The following is a 22,444-nucleotide window of genomic DNA, read 5'->3' as shown; positions in this document are numbered from 1 at the left end:
CCTCCATAACGCATAAGTGGGTGATGCGAGAAGGTTAGGCAGAGGGCCTAGGTAGCTTAATGGTTAGAGCAGTCGCCCGGCAAGCGGAAGGTTCCGGGTTCGAGTCCCGGTCTAGTCACCCGAAGGCCCGATTCTTTTTCGCGGATCCCACATTTGGGGGCTCGTCCGGGATGGAGGCAGGATTCGGTCTACACGAGGCAAAACGAGTTATTGCGGGTGTTGGCTGGGGGTGGGAAAGAGGCCCAAGAACCCAGTGGCACTAGCGCGTGGCGACATTCGAGGGCGAATGTCAATTCAGGACGGCCGAATGTAGTATCGGGACTCCTCCATAACGCATAAGTGGGTGATGCGAGAAGGTTAGGCAGAGGGCCTAGGTAGCTTAATGGTTAGAGCAGTCGCCCGGCAAGCGGAAGGTTCCGGGTTCGAGTCCCGGTCTAGTCACCCGAAGGCCCGATTCTTTTTCGCGGATCCCACAATATTCTATTTTAACTTTTGATTTGAAAGAATCTCGCACAAAACATACAGATTTTAGCTTTCAGTAAAATTGACTGAAACTGTAGTGTGTATAGTACTTACTTAAGTCACTGATCAGAAGTTTCTTTAGACAAAAAACTTGAAAATGGCTAGTTTTTTTATATAGCCATTTTTATATAGCCATTTAGTAGAATTTTAGCATTATTTGATTAATTTTCTATATCAGTTTTTTTTTAAAGAAACTGGACAATTGTGATTTTAATGAAACTTTACATTATTGGGGACCTATGTGAACTTAGCACTCGACTTTTTAATAATTAATTTTTTAATATAAAAATTGATAGCATTTTATTTATAATTATTTGTAGTAACAATAATTTTGATAAATAAAAGGCCACCTTATCGAGCAATTATTAGAGTTGTTCAGTTCAATAGCATTTATTTCATGTATAAGTTATTAAGCTACAATCATTCAATATGACAACTTACGCAAAATATACAGTCATTCTAAAATAATAAAATAAACGTTTCGACCGCACGCGGTCTTCTTCAGTATAATTTCAAAATCATAAAAAAATTCACATAATATCAAATTTAATTTTAGTTATTCAGAGTCGAGAGTTTATGAGCAGTTACGCGTGTTCTAATCCGTCATGTCCAACAATGTTCGCCTCGATATGATCTTCGATTTTAAACAAATCAAATATAGTAGGCCAACTGAACGAGCAAAAAATAAGATGTAAAAATTTTTTATATATTAATAGTTAAATAATTAAATTATCATTCCTTTACACAGAAACAATATAAATCGTAAACGTTTCGACTGCACTACAGTTTTTTTCAATACATAAAAGTTAAATATTAAAATACAAAGTTAAATGTTAAAAATACAAAGTTAGTTAAATATTAAAATATAAATTTTTTCGCGTAATATATCCGCAGCATGATTAAATGTCACATAACTTGGCATCTCAGACCAATCGTCTTGCACATCTATTGGTCAACAGCGAAGAATCGTTTTAATTTTAAACCAAGTTTCCCTTCTCAATAGGACATTTGTACCGGAAATGTCCAATTTTCCCACACGTCCAACATTCTCTTTGGCCGGCGCTAAATTTGCTGCCTGGCCAATTTCCTTTTCCGTTCTTTTCTTTCTTATCTCTTTCATCCCGTTTGCCTTCTAATTTATTACCCTGCGCGTTCTTTTTTTCAATACTCGAAAAATTTTTATTAAAATTAAAATTTCCTCTCTTTTTTTCGTAACCCTCCCCTTGAATTATTTTTATGTCTTTTGCCCTTTCAATTGCCAAACTCAATGAGGTTATATTTTCTAATTGTAAAGTTCGTTTGACAAAATTATCATATATCGCTGAAATGAATTGCGCGCAGGCCATTTTATCTCGGATTTCGTGTGGACACTCGGGATACGCAAGGCGAACCAATCTTTCGAGTTCCGAACCTAATGTTGCCAAATCTTCCCCAAACTTTTGTTTCCGATTTGTAAATTGAACGTAATAATTTTGTGATAAGAGTCCTTCTCCAAAACGCAATTCAAGTTTTGATTTTAATTCGTTGAATTCTAAATTGGACACGTCTTCTACCGTCTCTAATACTGAACGCGCTTTTCCCCTCAAACTCGAAGCGAGTGCAACAGTCTTTGTCGTATCATCCCAACTATTTGCTTGAGCAATTAAGTTAAACTGCGAGAAAAATTCACGAAGTGATACTGTCCCGTCATAAGTATCAGGTTTTAATTTGTACCCTAATATCGCGCGAAAATCGTTCTCCCTCTCATTTAAAAAATGTGTACCCGAATTTCCACACGTTCTATTATTAGAAGGACTTAGCTGTAGATTTTGTGGTCGGGAATGAATCTCCTTCAAGGCTAGAAGTTTCTCGTCGTGACGACGCAGCATCGCCGCAATTTCGTCCTCTCTGTTCCTGTCGCATCTCTCGCATTTCAAGAAAGAGAACCCGAAGAGCTGTAGATTCTGTTACCGCCGGTTCTCCTGCGACTTCCGGTAACGAGCCCGTTTGCTCTCCTGATTCCTCGCTGCCAGTCGTTCGAGACGGAGCTTGTGAACGGGTAATCCTCGGGGAATGTATCATTCTCGACGTTCCGTTCCGCTGCGGTGAGATATTTCTTCGATCCGATCCCGGATGAGCCCCCAAAATGTTACGTCCTCCGGACGTTCTTTCTCGCAAAAGACGTCTCTCGCACACACTCTCACTCACTCGCGGCTCGCGAAATAAATACACTCTCTTATGAAGAAATGATCCTTTATACTTCCTTCCTTTATAATGATGAAATACAATGACTAATGTACACGCGAAAGAAAGAAGATTGCTCTCTGGTCAAGTCACGTCCGTACAAGATGACAGCTAGACCAAAACTGTCATGGAGCCTGAAAACAACCATCGGGCGGTTGTCAATAAACAACCCCCCTTAACGATGAAGCTCCACGACACAAGGGATGATATTCAGGGGATGAAAGATCAGGGACGTAACAATATATATAAAAAATTTTTACATCTTATTTTTTGCTCGTTCAGTTGGCCTACTATATTTGATTTGTTTAATTTTGTTAATTTATACGAGCCTTTCATTAATTAATCTTTGATTTTACTCAGATCTCGAATAGTTTCATCATTAATATGCGAGAAATTAAAACGTTTCGTAGGCGCTGCAATTAATAAAAAATTAACGATTAACATATGTCGAAATTACAACATATATCCCCAACAATTAGTAATATGCTTACTTGACATCGTCTTTCTTGACAATTTCAACCACGTCTTTTTTTAAAAAAGTTGTTGAAAATGACACAAGACAAACCAACAATATAAAAAGACACCTCATTTTAAATTCTACTTGATCAAAGAGTGTGCGTGTTTATATATGATCTAATACCTATGTTTAAACCGTTAATGTCCTATTTGTCTTATTATTATTTATTGTTCGCTAATTTATCCAAAATATCAAAATACGACTCGTTGAGTAACTCAGTATCCTTGTTTAAATTTAGCCCATTTTTTTGTTCTTTAATATGTAGCATCTCAGAAATGAGTCTTTTATAATAATTATTTTCGTTGTCCAGAATCTTTACGTTATCCCAATTAAATGTATGTTCATTTCTTACGTGTTCAGAAATTACCGAATATTTCGTTGAGTCCAACCTGATATTATTTTTATGTTCTTTTAGTCTCGTCTGTAATTGCCTCTTCGTTTGGCCTATATAAGATGCATTACAATTATTGCAACTGATCTTATAAACCACATTCAAATTGCATGGATGTTTAGTTTTATCTTTCTGTGCTTTAATAATATTATCAAGTTTGTTGAGACATCTATATCCTATTAGATTAAGAGAAAACAACATTATAAGTATATCAACAGCATCAAACCCAAATAAAAGTCCTTTCTGAGAAGGTTACTTTTTGATACCAGTCAATGTATATCGTGTTATTAATAATTTTAAGTGATAAATCTAAAAAAATTGAAGCTACGATTAATCTCTTGTTCCACCGTGAATTTAAGTCTATCATGATAGTTATTAAAATTATTAACTATCTGAGTCATATTAATAGTTGTGAGATTATTAATATTATTCCGTTTATGATTACTCTCTATGTCCTTAATAAATTCATGTATCGCTATTTTTTTATTAATGTTTGGGAGGTAGAAATTATCACCCATTTGCAAAAGATTAGAAACATTAGAAGGAATATCTATATTGGACAGATTGATAAACCATTTTTTATTCGTGTTTTCTAAAGGATGAATACTATTATTAAGAAATTTATTAGCTTCTATGTGTATACTAATCTCCTTAGCATCATTAGTGATTGCCCTAGGACAATTTTTTGATATTTTTGTCGGTTGTGAGGTTTTATAGTGTAAAGAACAATGTATATCTATAGGTTTGATGCTGTTGATATACTTATAATGTTGTTTTCTCTTAATCTAATAGGATATAGATGTCTCAACAAACTTGATAATATTATTAAAGCACAGAAAGATAAAACTAAACATCCATGCAATTCAAATGTGGTTTATAAGATCAGTTGCAATAATTGTAATGCATCTTATGTAGGCCAAACGAAGAAGCAATTACAGACGAGACTAAAAGAACATAAAAATAATATCAGGTTGGACTCAACGAAATATTCGGTAATTTCTGAACACGTAAGAAATGAACACCGTACATTTAATTGGGATAACGTAAAGATTCTGGACAACGAAAATAATTATTATAAAAGACTCATTTCTGAGATGCTACATATTAAAGAACAAAAAAATGGGCTAAATTTAAACAAAGATACTGAGTTACTCAGCGAGTCGTATTTTGATATTTTAGATAAATTAGCAAACAATAAATAATAATAAGACAAATAGGACATTAACGGTTTAAACATAGGTATTAGATCATATATAAACACGCACACTCTTCGATCAAGTAGAGTTTAAAATGAGGTGTCTTTTTATATTGTTGGTTTGTCTTGTATCATTTTCAATAACTTTTTTAAAAAAAGACGTGGTTGAAATTGTCAAGAAGGACGATGTCAAGTAAGCATATTATTTACTAATTGTTGGGGATATATGTTGTAATTTCGACATACGTTAATCGTTAATTTTTTATTAATTGCAGCGCCTACGGAACGTTTTAATTACTCGCATATTAACGATGAAATTATTCGAGATCTGAGTAAAATCAAAGATATCAAGGCGAACATTGTTGGACATGACGGATTAGAACACGCGTAACTGCTCATAAACTCTCGACTCTGAATAACTAATATTAAATTCGATATTATGTAAATTTTTTTATGATTTTGTAATTATACTGAAGAAGACCGCGTGCGGTCGAAACGTTTATTTTATTATTTTAGAATGACTGTATATTTTGCGTAAGTTGTCATATTGAATGATTGTAGCTTAATAACTTATACATGAAATAAATGCTATTGAACTTAACAACTCTAATAATTGCTCGATAAGGTGGCCTTCTATTTATCAATTTTGTATTTTAATATACGAGCGAATCTTTGTATCAATTAAACAATAATTTTGTTTGTATTTTTATAAATGAATGAAAAAGAATTTTTTAAATGACTTGCACCCAACATTAAGATATTGTAAATTCGCTTGCGCAGTTTACTTTAAAATCGTTTGTAGTTGTTTGTAGTGATTTTCCTTTCGTTTGTAGTCGAACGTTATAAACAATTGTTTATACGTAAAAAAGCTAACTGTCAATCTTTAAGATATCGCAAATCCGCTTGCGCAGTCTCCTTTAGAAGTTTGTAGTTTTCTTGACAGTATATGAAGTAAAAATTTGTAGCTCGTAAACAATGTTTAATTGTAGCAAATAATTAATTTTTAATACAATCAACGCAAAAGACATCCGTGTTCATACTCCTACAGCGGTTTATTTCTTAATATATATCTTTGATATCAAGGAACCTTTAACATTTTTTAATAAATTGTAACGATCGCTTTTCGCGAGCGTCGGGCGGCTCAGCTGCGATCAGGGCTTGTGAAAGGGTTTTACAGAACTCGCGATTAATTTGATTTAAATTAATAGATTTATTAATTTCATGGAGCACAAACAAGATAATAATAAAAAAAGAAAGTGACTATGTATTGCTATAACAATTAGATGACGTACGGAGGATATACAGAGTAATAATTGACGCACGGAAAATATACAAAATAATAATTAGGCGACGCACGGAAAACATACAAAGTAGTAATCGACGCATGAACAATACACAAAGGAATAATTAGGCGACGCACGGAAAACATAAAGTAATGACCGATGCACGAAAATATACAACGGATTAATCGGTAAAGAATGATTAGCCGCGCGAGAATATAAAATACGATCAATCGGGTGCTAAATTATAGCGCGCCGACAAGATTACGTACGAGATACGCGGATTTGCGTGTATGTAGATGTTTATATATATTTACTCGGGTTCACGCTATTAATACGGCCGAGGCGAATCGGTATTCCGGCGCGGATAGGGGTTACTGGAATGATGGCAGCCGGCCACTTCCGGGGATAGTTACGGTTTCGCGTTGATAAGAAATCACGAGAAGCTGGTCGCGGGTGCGTAGCGGGGCACAACTGATTTTGGAATCCTACGTTTAAGTAAGACGCGTACCCCTATGCGAGACGTCAGGTACGATAGAGTGTGGACGGCGCGTCGCGAGAGTCGCGAGCGGAATTCTGAAATGCGGTTATCGGTGCAAGAGAGACAGAGAGAGAGAGAGAGAGAGAGAGAGAGAGAGAGAGAGAGAGAGAGAGAGAGAGAGAGAGAGAGAGAGAGAGAGAGAGAGAGAGAGAGAGAGAGAGAAGGGCGGAGTATGCTTTGGCTTCGATGTCAACTCATTGTAAGCATAAGGAATCCTGAAATTTTGCCCATCACTTAAGAAACACGTGTCGAGATTAAGTGTACTTGTCGGTCATGTGAACTGTATGTCAAATAACCGTGTCGATTAAGTGATATTGTCGGTCAAGTGTATTGTTGACCAAATGGTGTCGGTCAAATAAATTATCGGTCAAATTATTGTCGGCTAAATAAATGCGATCCTTCCAAACACTATAATAAAATATTTCTTCATTAAACAATTTTCAAGTTATAAGATCTGAAATTTATGATATCACTGACATTAAGCATTACTCAAGATGTATTATGTGAAGGTTTCTCAGTCAGATTTACACATCTTGTGTCTGTGTATGTGTGCGGATGCGTTGGGTGTAAGTCAGTGTGTTACAGCAAAATTAATGATTCCATGGTTCATCACTTTCGTAATATTTTTTACTTCAAACTTTTTTGCTATATGTTTGAATGTGTGTGAGTGTATAATTATGTCAAAAAATAAATTAGATAAAAATTGGGTAGCACTAATGTCGGCAATACTATAACTTCCAAGTCTTATATCTCAAAAAGTGCTTAATGATAAAATATTTTATAATGTTTTGGAAAAGTTTTGACATCAGCTACAAGAATATGTAAAAAAATAGGGGTTTTATTTAAGATTTTCATGTTGACCTTGATTAGGCTTTTCAAGGTCATTTCAAGGTCAAACAAATATTACCAAATAGTTTTTTAAGTCCTATTCTTTTTGTTTGAAACATTTTTTTATTAAATCAATATTTTCTGAGATTTTTGCCGTTCCAAAACTTTTGCCTCTTCTATTATATATTATATATTATATACAGCATGTACTTTATATATTATATACAGTAAATTAATATAACATTAAAAATGAATACAAATATATAAATCTAATAGATGTATATTACAAAAAGAATGATATAATCTTCAAAAATTTACTTTTTAAAAAGGTAAAAAAAGGCGCCAAATACACGCGCGCTAGTGAAAAATTAAAGTTGCAAATTCATGTGAAATTGTATTAAAAAATGATATAAAAAAATTACCACCAAGTAAAAGTAGTAATTTATTATAAATTAAACAATATTTTATAAATGTGTATATAAATTAAACAATATTCTATAAACAATATGCTATAAATTAAACAATATTCTATAAACAATATGCTATGAATTAAACAATATTCTAAAGTTAGTTTCAAAATGTATCAACGCCAAGTTTTGTTTTAACTAAAATTATTTTTCGGACCAGTATTTTTTTCGTCTATAACTTTACAGGCGATTAAAAAATGGTAACACAGGAATTAGAAATCCAAACCAATGTTACTATTCCTAATCAACAAAAAATTAATTTTTGTTGATGCAAAAGACATCGCGGTATGACTCGTAGCTGATATATGTACAAATATATATGTTGTATTTATGTGATGAGCCGAATTATATATTCTTAATATTGTAAAATTATTCTATTTTTTATTTATATTAATTTTTAGTTCTTATACGATTCTATATGTATTTACAACTTCAAGCGCAAATTGAAATTCAGTTCATATTACCTGGTGCTTTGGAAGCAAAATCTATAATTATACAATTTTATATTAGTCCAGTAAAATTAGACTTTGACTTCATAAAAATTACGACTAAGTTGAATTTTTGTGGAGACTTTTATTTCAATGTTCTAATAAAATCCTGAAAAGTACCCTTAATTTCATCCAGGACGCTTTTTTATGGGGATAAATGAGGGTAAGTTTTAGTTTTTTGTCATTATCTCGAAAACTATCAATTTTTAGAGAAAAATAGTTATTATCAAAATTATAACTCATAAAATTTCTTACAAAAAAGGTCATACTTTTTTTCGTGGAATTAACCATTTTGAAGATATAGAGCGAATTAAGTCTGAAAGAGAAAATGTGTACACCTATAATATTATATGTGACTAAGAGGTGCAGAAAAATTATACTAGAAATATTTTGTTGTCGAAAAAGATTTTATAAGTATCTACAGAAAAACTAAAAGCTAAATATAATACTCTATCCTCGCGGTATGGAAAGGAGTATACGTATTTTTTACAAATAAAAACATTTCAACTTTACCGCACGTTTTACTCAAAAACGATTAGTTGCACGAAAAAAAATAGAATGGCCTTTTTTGTAGAGAATTTTATGAGTTATAATTTTGAAAATAACTATTTTTCTCGAAAAATTGATAGTTTTTGAGATAATGGCAAAAAACTAAAATTTACCCCCTTTTATCCCCCCCCCCTATAAAAAATGCCCTAGATAAAATTAAGGGTACTTTCCAGAATTTCATTAGAACATCAAAATAAAGATCTCCACAAAAATTCAGCTTGGTCGTAATTTTTATGAAGTTTTGCTCTTTTCAAGTCTAATTTTACTATATGGGTTTGCAACTTTAATTTTTTATTGATACAAATTTCTACTTTCACTTGATGCAACGGTTGTGATATAATTTTTTAAGTACAATTTTACATGAATTTGCAACTTTAATTTTTTAATGGCTATATATAACAATATTATATTATAATATTTCTATAGGTACAGAGTCGATCGATAGATGTAGAATATATTTCTCTGCTACATCATATTCATAGCAGCAATATAGAAGGTCATTCCTACAGAGGCTATATAATTGCTGGCTCTAAAATATCAGATAAAAAAATAGTTAAAATAGAACACAATTTGTGTAAAAGACCAATTTGCTTCATATTTTCTGGAATTGGATTTCAATGTCTTAATATGGGTTAGTAAATAAAATATTCTATTACAATACGTATAATTGATAAGATGCAACATATTTGTTTGATATTAACATTTAATAACTTTTGAATTATATACAAATGTTAATATTCTTGTAAATATTAAAACATAAGAAAATTACCAGTTATAATATTTCTAATTTGCAAATTTTGTAATTCTTTGAGTTACATTTATTAAATATAACAATTAAATTTTTATATAAACTAAACTAAAATATAATAATAATGTAAGAATAATGTACACAATAAAAATAAATAATATCCAGTGTTTATGTATGTTTAGATTAATTATGTAAAAATTAAATCATTTGATTCAACAACATTACGTAACAATATCATTATAATAATTAATAATTTTAATATCATTATATTCTTTTAAAATATTGGTAGGTCGAGCATTAATGAAATTTCCACCATTTATTAAAGCAGTCCAAAAATGTGATATTGTTTTGAAATCTTACGGTATATGTGTCACAGATATTTTAGTAAGTGAACATAAAAATGTTCTCGACAACGTCAATTTAATCGTAGGCCTTATTGGATTACAGGTATAAACATATATGTATAAATAAAATAGATTGTAATATGTTGCAGGACTTTTTATATTACATACTTTTTATTAAACTTTATAAAACTAAAAATATCTTTAAAAATTAGTATTTCATAACAAGGTAAAGCTTTTTATAAGAAAACTGAAATTTATAAATCCTGTTACATACCTGTATAGATAATTGTATGCAGAAATAGTGTTAAATACGTAATATTTTATAACATTTTATTCGATAAAAATAGAAAATTAGATGGTTTATATGTATTGCAGATTGGAATAGTTGATCTTTTAACAAGCATTGGTATCACTCCTGATATTATAATAGGTCAATCTATTGGCGAGTTGATTTGTGGATATACTGATGGATGTTTGACGGCGGAAGAAACTATCATGTTGGCATATTATGTCGGCTTAGCATTTCTTAAGTCAGAAATAATAGATGGCTTAATGGCTGAAATTAATCTCGATTTCGAGACTATGAAAAATATGTGTCCATTGGATATTGATGTAGCTTGTTATAATAGTTCCCATAATTGTATTGTGAGTGGACCAACAAACTCTGTAAGAGCATTTCTCGCTAAGCTACAGGTTTGAAAATAGTATACATAATATTTATCATGTTTATATATAATTATATAGAATTTAATAAATAGTAAAATTTATTGTTATTTAGAATAATAATGTTCTTGTAAAAGAAGTTTTCTCTGGAGGAATACCATTTCATAGTCGTTATGTCAGGCCCGCAAAAGTTAAACTTTTGGAATATTTGAATCAAATATTGCCAGAGAAAGTGTCTCCGACTTCAAAATGGAATGTGTTCAGCATATCTACAGAATTATGTCTAGCAAAATATTATGCAAACTCTCTGGTAGACTCAGTGTTATTTTCAGAAGCTATGCGTTTTATTCCAAATAACGCAGTAACGATTGAGATAGCGCCGCACAACACGTTACAACACATTCTTAATGATTCCTTAAAAACAACAGTGACAAATATTGCGTTATACAAATTCTGTGAAAAACCAAATATTGAAATATTTTTAGATAGAATTGGAAAACTTTATAATACAGGATTACAACCGCAAATATTTAATTTATATCCAGAAGTAAAGTTTCCTGTAAGTCGTGGAACACCGATGATTTCTCACCTTGTAAGGTAAATTCTGTGTGAATAAATAGCATAAATTTTTTTTATTATAAAATAGCAAAAATAGTAAAATTTCATAATATTGAAAATTAAATTTTATTATTTTTAACGATTTAACATGATAAACAAGCTGAAACTAATATTTTATATATTATATTTGTTGCGCAGAGTTATTCAGGTCTTTTATTCGTTAAGTATATACAGGGTGTTTCCGATATACATACACATCATTATATTGGGTTGTCTATCTGGTTACCGACAGGGGCATGCCTTATGAGAAAAGGAAGAAGTCGATTTTATCATTCTATATTACATACAGTAAACACTTGTGAAATTGGATAATCCTTTTTTTAAAAAAGGCATGTTATTGACATTGTCGTCGCTTTTCCGCAATGCTAATTGGCTGTCTCGATTTGCCGTTGTTATGCATTAGATTCATAGAATCGAGCAGCTGTTAAAAGGGTTAACAGTTTGACAGTTGTCAAAATAAAATTTATATATAAATTTTATATAAAATATATTAAGATATTAATTATTTTTTGTTCTGCATTCGCGTGCGTATTCGTATACATTCAGAAGATTATATTTAATTTCATATAATGCTGTATTTGCTGTCATTCAACTTATATTGCCAAGAAAACAACAGAGCTGAATGTAAGTAAGCGAATTTCCATTATATACATAATTTTAATTCGCCGAGTTTTTATATCATACATAATTTTAATTCACCGTATTTCTATTATGTACATAATACTAATTCCCGAATTTCTATTATGTATATGTATAATATTAGTTATCGAATTTCTTTTATATGTACAAACGTACATATATTTAAATCATCGCATTCTATCATATACATATGATTTTAATTCATCGAATTTCTATTATGTACAGAATATTAATTCTCGAATTTCTATTATTTAAGTACATAATTTTAATTCACCGAATTTCTATTATGTATATATAATTATAATTCCTGTATTTTTATTATATACATAATAAATATTCGGCAAATTAATATTATGTACATAAATAATCAAATTCTTGATGTTGCCAGTCAATATTTAAAAGGATAAATAATTTTTACGACCGATATTGGCTAATTAATACAATATTTAATAATCACCACAACGTTTCGACCATGGGTTTTGGTCCTTATCAAGTATATTTAAAATTAAAAACCGTATACATATTATCCGAGATAGCACAAGCTATTCAAAAGAACTCATTTGTATGTCACCAATTTTGAGTTTCTTTTCAAATACATACAGAATTAATTTTACAAAATGAATTCCATTTTTGAGTTTCTTTTCAAATACATATAGAATTCATTTTGTAAAATAAATTCTATATGTATTTGAAAAGATACTCAAAATTGGTGACATACAAATGAATTATTTTCGAATAGTTTGTACTATCTGGAATGCAAACGAAACTTCTTGTCACACTATGATAATCTATGATAAGAAGTTTTGTTTGCATAATATGTATACGGTTTTTAATTTTAAGTACACTTAATAATGACCAAAACCCATGGTCGAAATGTTGTGGTGATTATAAAATATTTATTAGCCAGTACCGTAAAAATTATTTATCCCATTATGTACATAATAAAAATCCGACGAATTAAAATAATGCTCATAATAGAAATTCGGTAACTTAAATTATGTACATAATAGAAATTCAACAAATTAAAATTATATATATATATATATAATAATTATATATATATTAAAATTATATATAGCGTTAATGTAATACATAATAGAAATTCGGGAATTAAAATTATATCCCTTTTTAAAAAGAGTATTCCCGCAAATATTGTTGCCGCTTTTCTGCGGTGCTGATTGTTTCTCGAGTCGCTTTGTTGTTAAATTGAAAGTATCAAGCAACTGTCATCGCGAGATTAATAATTTGACAATTAAAATAAAAAGAAAAACAATATCAATAGCGCGCGCGAAACGCGCGTTGTGTTGTCTAATATAGACAAAATTTATATTTAATAATATAGATAAAAAATGTAAGTAAAAAATAAAAAGTGATAGTAAATTTTGCTCATTTTTGGGACCTGAAATTTCAAACTTTTTTTCATGGCAAATAGTACTATTAGATGAAACATTAATCCCAGTAAAATTTCAAGATGAGCATAGGCATGGTTCCGGAGACACAAGGAGGAAAGTGATGATTTTTAGCCAGTTATATGAGAAATTATCACTTTCACTTCTTCATATCTAAGGAACCGAGCCTGTTCATCTTGAAACTCTAGGATTAATGTCTCATCATATAGTACTATTTGGCATAAAAAAAGTTTAAAATTTGAGGTCTTAAAATACGATCCTATAAAATGGGCGAAAAAACAAATCTTTTGCCATCACTTTTTTTACAAAAATTTTACTAAAAAATATTTTTTATTTAAATAAAAACTTTTGATCTCGGCTCGAATTATTGTGTTACAATAAAAATGAAATATCGACGGCAATCGGAGCCTGTGCGGATGTCATGCACAAAATTAATAAATTGAAATAAGATTTCAAATAAAGCTCATTTATTAAATTCTAATTTTTTATTTATTTTTAAGGGGATGCTGCCATTGTTCTGTTTTATCGACATTAAATTAGATTAGGTTCACTTTTTATTGAATATACAGATTGAAAAATTCTTCACAATAGAAATACTGATAATAATGAATAGAGAGCGCTGTCCGGCACTAATTTTTGCTGTTTTATGCCTCGACATCGATTTCGCATGCAAATATACATACATAATTAATTCAAGTACGAATCTTTTGATACAGGCTTTTAATCTCATTTTTATTACTTATGTATTATTCTTTTATGTCATCTCTATTAAGAGCGTCATATTTTGTGCATAAATAAACTGCAGAACTTTTGTATTAAAAAAGTATTGTTATGAGCTAATGCAAAAAACCGATATAAAAACTGTAATTTATTAATACATGTTTGCTAGTTTTTTTAATATATTATAATAAGATTTGCTAAGCAACTCGGTATCTTTATTTAAGTTTAACCCAGTTTTTTGTTCCTTAATGTGTAACATCTCGGAAATCAGTCTTCTATGATAATTAGTTTTACTGTCTAAAATTTTAACGTTGTCCCAATCAAAGGAATGATGTTCATTTGATATGTGATCAGAGATTACCGAATATCTTATGTCGAATCTAACTTTATGTTGTTAACGTGTTCTTTCATTCTAGTCTGCAATTGTCTCTTCGTTTGGCCCACATAAGAAGCGTTGCAATCTTTACAATTGATCTTATAGACTACATTTGACGTACATGGGTGTTCATTTTTATCTTTTTGCGACTTAATAATTTTATCGAGTTTATTGATACATCTGTATCCTGTTATGAGTTCCGTATTTTTTACCAAAGAGACAATTATTTCTGAAATTTTATTGATATATGGGATAACAAAGAATTTTTTTGGTACTGATTCTTTTTCTGAATTGCCTATTTGTCTTTTACTGTGTCTATTTAAGATACTTTTTTTGGAAATAAGATGCCGTATTCAATGGTTGATATTATTAAAAATGAGATCCAGGGGATAACCGTTGCTTTTTAATTTGTCAATAATTAATATCAAGTTTTTATTAAAAAGTTGTGGATGTGATAATAGTAAACATCTATCAACTAAGTTATAAATTATGCCGATCTTATGGCAAAGTGCATGGTGTGAAAAGAAAGATAAGATTCTTCCTGAAAAGGTATCTTTTTGATACCAATCTATATGTATCATGTTGTTCGTTATTATAATAGACAAATCTAAAAAGTTTAAGCAACGGCCAACCTCCTGTTCTACGGTGAATTTTAATCTGTCGTGGTATTTATTAAAACAATCGACAATCCGAGTCATGTTTTCACTAGAAGTGGTTAACAAAATGTTATCAACGTATCGGAAATATATCGTGCATTTTGTGTTTAACGAATTCAAAACTGTGTCTTCTAAATCCTGCATCACTATGTCGGCTATAATCGGAGACAATGGAGAGCCCATGGGAGTCCCATAATTTTGTTTATAAATCTTATCTTATCACACATCTAACGAAAACAATAACTCGTTATTATCAATTCTTTTGCCAGAAAACAAGCTGTACAAATCAAAACTACTGTTAATATAACTTTTAGCTCTAGGAATGCTAGTTAATAAAATTTTATGCATAAACGAGGCAAACGCATACAACGCAATATCAACTGATGAGACAATGATTCTAAAAGGAGTGTTTTCTTTGTGAATCTTAGGTAATCCGTAAGCTTTTGGCAATAGAGAATCACTAGACCGTAATTTATAATAATCAATTTTAGAGATGTAATCATTCTTATGTCATTTTTTCAACAAATTGTTTAGATCTTTTTCTATTATTTTGCATGGGTTTTTTTAATAATGGAATAAGTGTTGACATCATTTAGTAGATCGTCCATTTTATTAATATAATTTTTTATCCATTAGACCATCCAGATTGATATCAAAAAGATACCTCTTTAGGAAGAATCTTTCTTTTCACACCACGCACTTTGCCATAAGATCGGCATAATTTATAACTTAGTTGATAGATGTCTACTATTATCACATCCACAACTTTTTAATAAAAACTTGATATTAATTATTGACATATTAAGAAGCAACGGTTACCCCCTGGATCTCATTTTTAATAAAATCAACCATCGGATAGGGCATCTTATTCTACACTTCACTAACAAAGAGACGATTGCAGACTAGAATGGAAGAACACGTTAACAACATAAAGTTAGATTCGACAAGATTTGGTAATCTCTGATCACATATCAAATAAACATCATTCCTTTGATTGGGACAACGTTAAAACTTTAGACAGTGAAACTAATTATCATAAAAGACTGATTTCCGAGATGTTACACATTAAGGAACAAAAAAATGGGTTAAACCTAAATAGAGATACCGAGTTGCTTAGCGAATCTTATTTTGATATATTGGAAAAACTAGCAAACATGTAATAATAATAAAAAAAAAAAACACACACACACACAAAAAACAGATCGTTAAAATTCTAAACACACTTAAACTATATAAGCACACATAATTACAAAATGAGTACATTTGGAAATAAGAGGTCATGTTACGTTGGTACGGTCTAGTTGGGAAGCGACAAACATTACAAGTAAGCGCACAGATCATGTAAGACCAATTTTTATATTTTGACACATTATTAATTTATTATATCTCACTACTCATAGTAAGTTATTACAACAATAATTTCTCTCATACTAACGATGAAATCTGGGATCGGCCAAACATCTCAATAGAGCGATCAATCCGTAAAAAATATACTGACGTTTTGTAATTTGACTCAACACGACATGCACTAATTCGACGATAATATTGCGACTTACAATCACTTATGATCATCTACTTTTAATACCTATACTGAAGAAGACTGCGTGCGGTCGAAACGTTTGTACTGTATTATCTTATATAGAATAAATACTTAGTTTATATCATCTAATAATGCTCGATTAGTTGGCTTTTTTATATACTAAATATTGTTTTAATTAATTGACGACTGAATACACGGTTTTAATATTTTGTAATTTATTCACTTTTATTGGTTTTTATACAAAATTACAACGCTCCCCGTTCATTCTTATCAGTACTATAATTGTGGAGGATTTTTCAATCTGTATAGTCAATAAAAAGAAAAGCCCTTGAACTCAAAGTCGGTAAAACAGTCATGGTCAGCCCCTTAATATCATTTTGATCTATAAATATAATAAGTCATGTAATAAATTTTATCTATAAATATAATAAGTTATATAATAAATTTCATCTATTAATATAATAAGTCATATAATAAATTTATATTAAATATAATAAGTTATAATAAATGTTATCACTATATTTTCCTTTAAATATAGAGCAATTCTAGGCAGGAAATTTTCTTTTAACATAAGATGAGTGATTCTGGATACGCGTTACAAATTCTATATTTAAGAATTTCTGCATTTTCCGGCAGGGTTTCATAAATTTTATTTTTTAAGAAGCTCCACACAAAAAATCTATTGGCGTGAGATCCGGAGAACGTGATAGCCACTCCTGAGGACTATGAAGTCCGATCCATCTTCTAGGAAATAATTGATTTAGGATGGTTCTCGCCAAAAGAGAAATGTGGGCAGTATGTCCATCTTGTTGGAACATCATTTCTATTTTATTGGCCAGTGGCACATCTTCTAGAAGTTCATTGAGCCGATAAAGCAGAAAATCCGCATAATAATGTGCAGTCACATTGCTCTGAATAAATTCAAGACCAATAATGCAATCCCCTATCATTCCCAGCCACATATTCACAGTCCATCTGCCTTGAATGTTTTTTGTGCAATGTGGATTGTGCTCTGCATAATGATGTTCAATATGTCTGTTTATGTATCCATTGCTTCTGAAAATTGCTTCATCAGACCAGAGAATATATCACTTCCAGCATTATTGAAATTCACCTGCTTAAATTAAGTAAGTTAATATTACGACAGAACTGTATATAAACACAAACATTTGGTATGTGTTGCAAGAAATTTTTTTAAATTAACTTACATGTTTAATAATCTATTTACAAAATTTTAAACGTCGTTGCATATCATTAGGTATAAGCTTTTGTATTGTATGTTGTTTAAATGGATACCAATCCAAGAAAGGTGTTTATTAATTTTATGAACGGTAATATGGTTTATATTGTTGTGCCCCCGTGTTACGCCCCTGGATCTACATCTTTGTATCGAGTGATACTTTTCGCGGGATCAACTCTTTACGCCTCCGGGAGATCGTCGTCAAGGGAGTTGTTGTTAAACAACTAAGGGTCTTCTTCTGTTTTCGGGAGACATGACAGATTTGGTCTAGCGGTCGCATCGTGCGGACGTATTCCGAGACCGGAGCTTCTTCGCATTACAAATGTACTATTTGTTATATTTCATTGGTTTCGTGTATTGGATCCTCATATTAAAGTTCATTTCCCTATTATAGTGTCTTTATTTCGCGCGCGAGTGAGAGTGACTGTGTGTGAGTGACTGAGCGAGAGGCGTCCCGAGAACGCAACATTTTGGGGGCTCGTCCGGAATAAAACCGAAAGAATCGCATCTTCCTGAGTGAACGCCAAAATGACGACTCAAATTCGCCGAAAGCGACGCGTTCCCAAACAACGATGAAGAAGATAGATGAGACGGATGCATTGCAGACCGCACTGCGAGAACTACGAGAAATGCGGGCCGAACGAGAACATCAGCAAGCTCGCTTTGAGGCTCTTCTCCAAGAGAAGGACGAACAGCTGCACCAGCTCGAATTGAGGATCTCCTCGCAGCAAACTAACCAGCTAAGTCCTTCTAATATAAGAGCTTCCGGGGATACGCGACTAAATTTAGCTTGCGCGAGTACCGCGAGTGCCGCGATAGCCGCGAGTGCCGTGATAGACGCGGACGAGACGACCGGTGACTTTCGTGCGAAAACGGGCTTAAAACTGAAGCCTGATACATTTGATGAAAGGGTTCCGCTGCGAGAGTTCCTCTCCCAATTTCTTTTAATAGCCGTTGCGAATAATTGGGATGAGAAAGCAAAAATGATTACTCTCGCTGCAAATTTAAGGGGAAAAGCTCGGTCCGTTTTAGAAAATGTTGAGAATTTTAAAGAATTAACGCTCGCAGAATTAAAATCAAAATTAGAATTGCTTTTTGAAGACGGAAACTTGACGCAAAACTATTACTATCTTTTTACGACACGGAAACAAAAATATGGAGAGGATTTCGCTTCCTTTGGAGCCGAACTTGAAAGACTGTCGCGTCTGGCTTACCCCGAATGTCCATATGCGGTCCGCGATAAAATAGCATGCGCGCAATTTGTCTCGGCATTAATAGACGGGTTTGTCAAAAGAACCCTTCAACTGGAAGGAATTACATCTTTAAATTTGGCTATAGAAAGAGCTAAGGCCATAAAAATAATTCAGGGGGATAGTTTTGAAAGAAAAAGAGACAATTTTAGTGATAAAGGAAATTACGGGAAAATAAGTCAAAATTATCAAAAGGGAGAGAGAAGCGACGCGCGAACCGATTCCGAAAAAAAGAAAAGCGAACGGTTTAACTCGAAAGGGAAAGCGCAAGCGAACAACTTTTCGGCCAAAGAGAAAGAATGTTGGTCTTGCGGGAAGATTGGGCATTTGCGTTTTCAATGTCCTGAGGCGAAGGAAAACTAGAGGTAGTTGAATTTTTCGGGGAAAATTCAACTCTTACAGAAAACGCCCCGACGTCCGATTTTGTTGATCTCATTGATTGTAGTGTTAGAAGGATTGTCAAGAAAGATTCTTATTCGTATTTTAGTAGATTGAATAAAAAGGAGTGTCTTTTTAAAATAGATACAGGCTCTGATGTTTCCATATTAAATAACAGATTAGTGGGAGAAGATCTTGAAAAGATTCGAGTCAATGATTGTTCAGGAATAAGCCTAATCCTAAAGTATAGGTCGTTCAATTCTCCGTTTATGTTATTGTTCGACATCTCAGTAATTATTCGCGCCAACGCGGAACAACACGTCAAACGCACATGTGATCCACGTGTTACTCGCCTGTCTTTCCTTTGCTCGACGCGAATCGCCTGCGCAAACCCCCAAAATTCTCGCTTCGCGCCTTGGCTACGTGTCTCGGATTATTATTGAGCGTCCAGCCACGAGACGAGATAGATCAATCGACACCTTTTGTTGAAATATCGTCCGCCTCGTTTCTAACACTCTTGTTATAATTTGTGATTTGAATAATAAAAAGTATATTTAAACAAATCCGCGAGTGACCATTAACGAAAACTACCGCCTTAGCGTGCGAACCTTCTATACAAGGTTTTACCAACGAGATTCAAACAATTATATTAATTTAAAATATCCGACGGGAGAGAAATTTTTAATTGAATTCTTAGTAAAAACAAAAATTGAAATCGGAAATTATTTAATTGAAATTCCGTTATTAGTTGCTGAAATTAATGATCAATGTATTTTGAGAATGGATTTCCTTAAAATGATTAATTTGGAAAACGTTTTCGATAAAGTTTTTAATAAATCCACTTTTGACAATAAAGATTTTTAATGTTCAAGAATAGAGAATTTTCCAAAAGGAATCCCGTCTATTTTAAAAGAACTTTTCGAAAAGAGCTCGATTCATTTGCAGAAAAAACAGAAAGAAACCTTTATAAATTTTCTAAATGAATTTCAAGATTTATTCTCCTGTAATATTGTTGCTGGGAATTGCAATATTATTAAACATGTCATAAATGTAAAAGACTCTCTCCCCATAAAACAGGTACCCCGTAGGATTCCTTTTCAGATGAGGGATGAGGTTGATAAAATAATGGAAGAAATGAAAATAGAAGGAATCATAGAAGAATCTCAAAGTCCTTGGGTTTCGCCGGCTGTTATGGTCAAAAAGAAAGACGGAACACTGAGATTCTGTGTTGATTACCGGAAACTTAACACCATCACGGTAAAAGATTCCTATCCCTTCCCTCGAATTGACGACATTTTGGATCAGTTATCAGGTAACACTTGGTTTTCTACGCTTGATTTAAAAAGTGGTTACTGGCAGATAAAGATTCGTCCTTCAGACAAAGAAAAGACAGCTTTTTCTATCGGTAAGGGACTTTGGCAATTTACAATCATGCCCTTTGGTTTGTGTAACGCTCCCGCGACGTTTCAGAGACTTATGGAAAAGGTTTTAAACGGATTGATTTCAAAAAAGTGTCTAGTTTATTTAGACAATATCATCATTTTTGGAAAAGATTCTGTTGAAATGTTTCAAAACCTTAAAGAAGTATTCTTGCGACTACGGAGAGCAAATCTTAAAATTAATCCAAAGAAATGTTTGCTTTTCCAAAGAAACGTAAAATATCTTGGACATGTAATTTCCGAACAGGGCATTACCACCGACCCAGAAAAAATAACTGCTATTAAAGATTGGCCAGTACCACATACTAAAAAACAATTGCGTAGTTTCTTAGGATTTTGCTCGTATTATAGGAAGTTTGTTAGAGGGTTTTCTTTAATAGCTAAACCTCTTTTCGTCTTAACAGGAAATCAAATTAAATTTTTTTTGGAACGACGAATGTGATAGTGCTTTTCAAAATTTGAAATTAATGTTATCTTCTCTTCCAGTGTTATCTTTTCCTAAAGAAGAAAGTCAATTTATTTTGGATACTGACGCTTCAAACTTCGGAATTGGTGCAGTGTTGTCACAGATACAAGATGAGAAGAAAATGGTTATCGCGTATTTTAGTCGAGTTCTTAGCAAAACTGAGCGGAATTATTGTGTAACTCGTCAAGAATTATTAGCAATTATCAGTGCTATTAAATTTTTTCGACATTATCTTTTGGGTCAAAGATTTTCGATTCGTACTAATCATGTTTCCTTAAAATGGCTTATGTCTTTTAAAGATTTGGAAGGGCAACTAGCTCGTTGGTTGGAAAAACTCCAAGAATACGACTTCGAAGTACAGCACCGAAAAGGAGAATCTCACAAGAATGCCGATGGATTGTCCAGACGACTATGTGAGATTTATGGGTGTGAATATTGTGCCAAGGTCGAGATAAAGAGTACGTCTGAAAACGAGAAAATGGTTGCACGACTTATATTCCAAACAGAAGATCTGGGAGAATGGCGTAAAGATCAAGAAAAAGATCCTGACATTGCCATTTTTATTCAAGGAAAAATGAAAGAAACACGACCATCTCGTTCTGAATTCGTGACTCGTGACATTTCTGCTCAAATTTATTGGACTTATTGGGATGCATTAATTCTTCAGAATGGAGTTCTTTACAAGAAGTGGGAAGCTCCGAATTTGAAGTCTAGTTTTCTTCAATTGATTGTTCCTCGAAAGCGAGTTAAACAAGTCCTTGAGAAAGTACATGATTCTCCGTTCGGAGGTCATTTTGGTGTAAACAAAATCTTAGAAAAGGTACGAAAATTTATTGGGCGACTTACAAGGAAGACATTGAAAATTGGTGCAAATCTTGCAAGGTCTGTATTTCTAAAAAAGGCCCCACAGGAAAAAGAAAATCTCCTATGCAGATCTATAATGTCGGAAGTCCTTTT

At 32.1% G+C, this 22,444-nt stretch overlaps 1 protein-coding gene across 3 annotated transcripts in view; it reads left to right on the top strand.

The window, feature by feature from the left end:
- Window positions 1–22,444, top strand: part of LOC114935573 (fatty acid synthase-like) — a 127,520-nt gene that overhangs the window by 58,117 nt on the left and 46,959 nt on the right. For all 3 annotated transcript variants that reach the window (XM_085483898.1, XM_085483905.1, XM_085483901.1), the window contains 4 exons: window positions 9,428–9,632; window positions 10,039–10,196; window positions 10,469–10,786; window positions 10,872–11,353. In XM_085483898.1, the coding sequence (XP_085340024.1) occupies window positions 9,428–9,632; window positions 10,039–10,196; window positions 10,469–10,786; window positions 10,872–11,353 (1,163 nt within the window). The remainder of the gene's footprint in view (window positions 1–9,427; window positions 9,633–10,038; window positions 10,197–10,468; window positions 10,787–10,871; window positions 11,354–22,444) is intronic.

The sequence above is a fragment of the Nylanderia fulva genome, unplaced genomic scaffold, assembly GCF_048542155.1.
Source record: "Nylanderia fulva isolate GAGA-0341 unplaced genomic scaffold, ASM4854215v1 Scaffold101, whole genome shotgun sequence".
Taxonomy (NCBI): domain Eukaryota; kingdom Metazoa; phylum Arthropoda; class Insecta; order Hymenoptera; family Formicidae; genus Nylanderia; species Nylanderia fulva.
The sequence above is the reverse complement of the archived record's forward strand: the minus strand, read 5'-3'. Positions and strand labels throughout refer to the sequence as shown.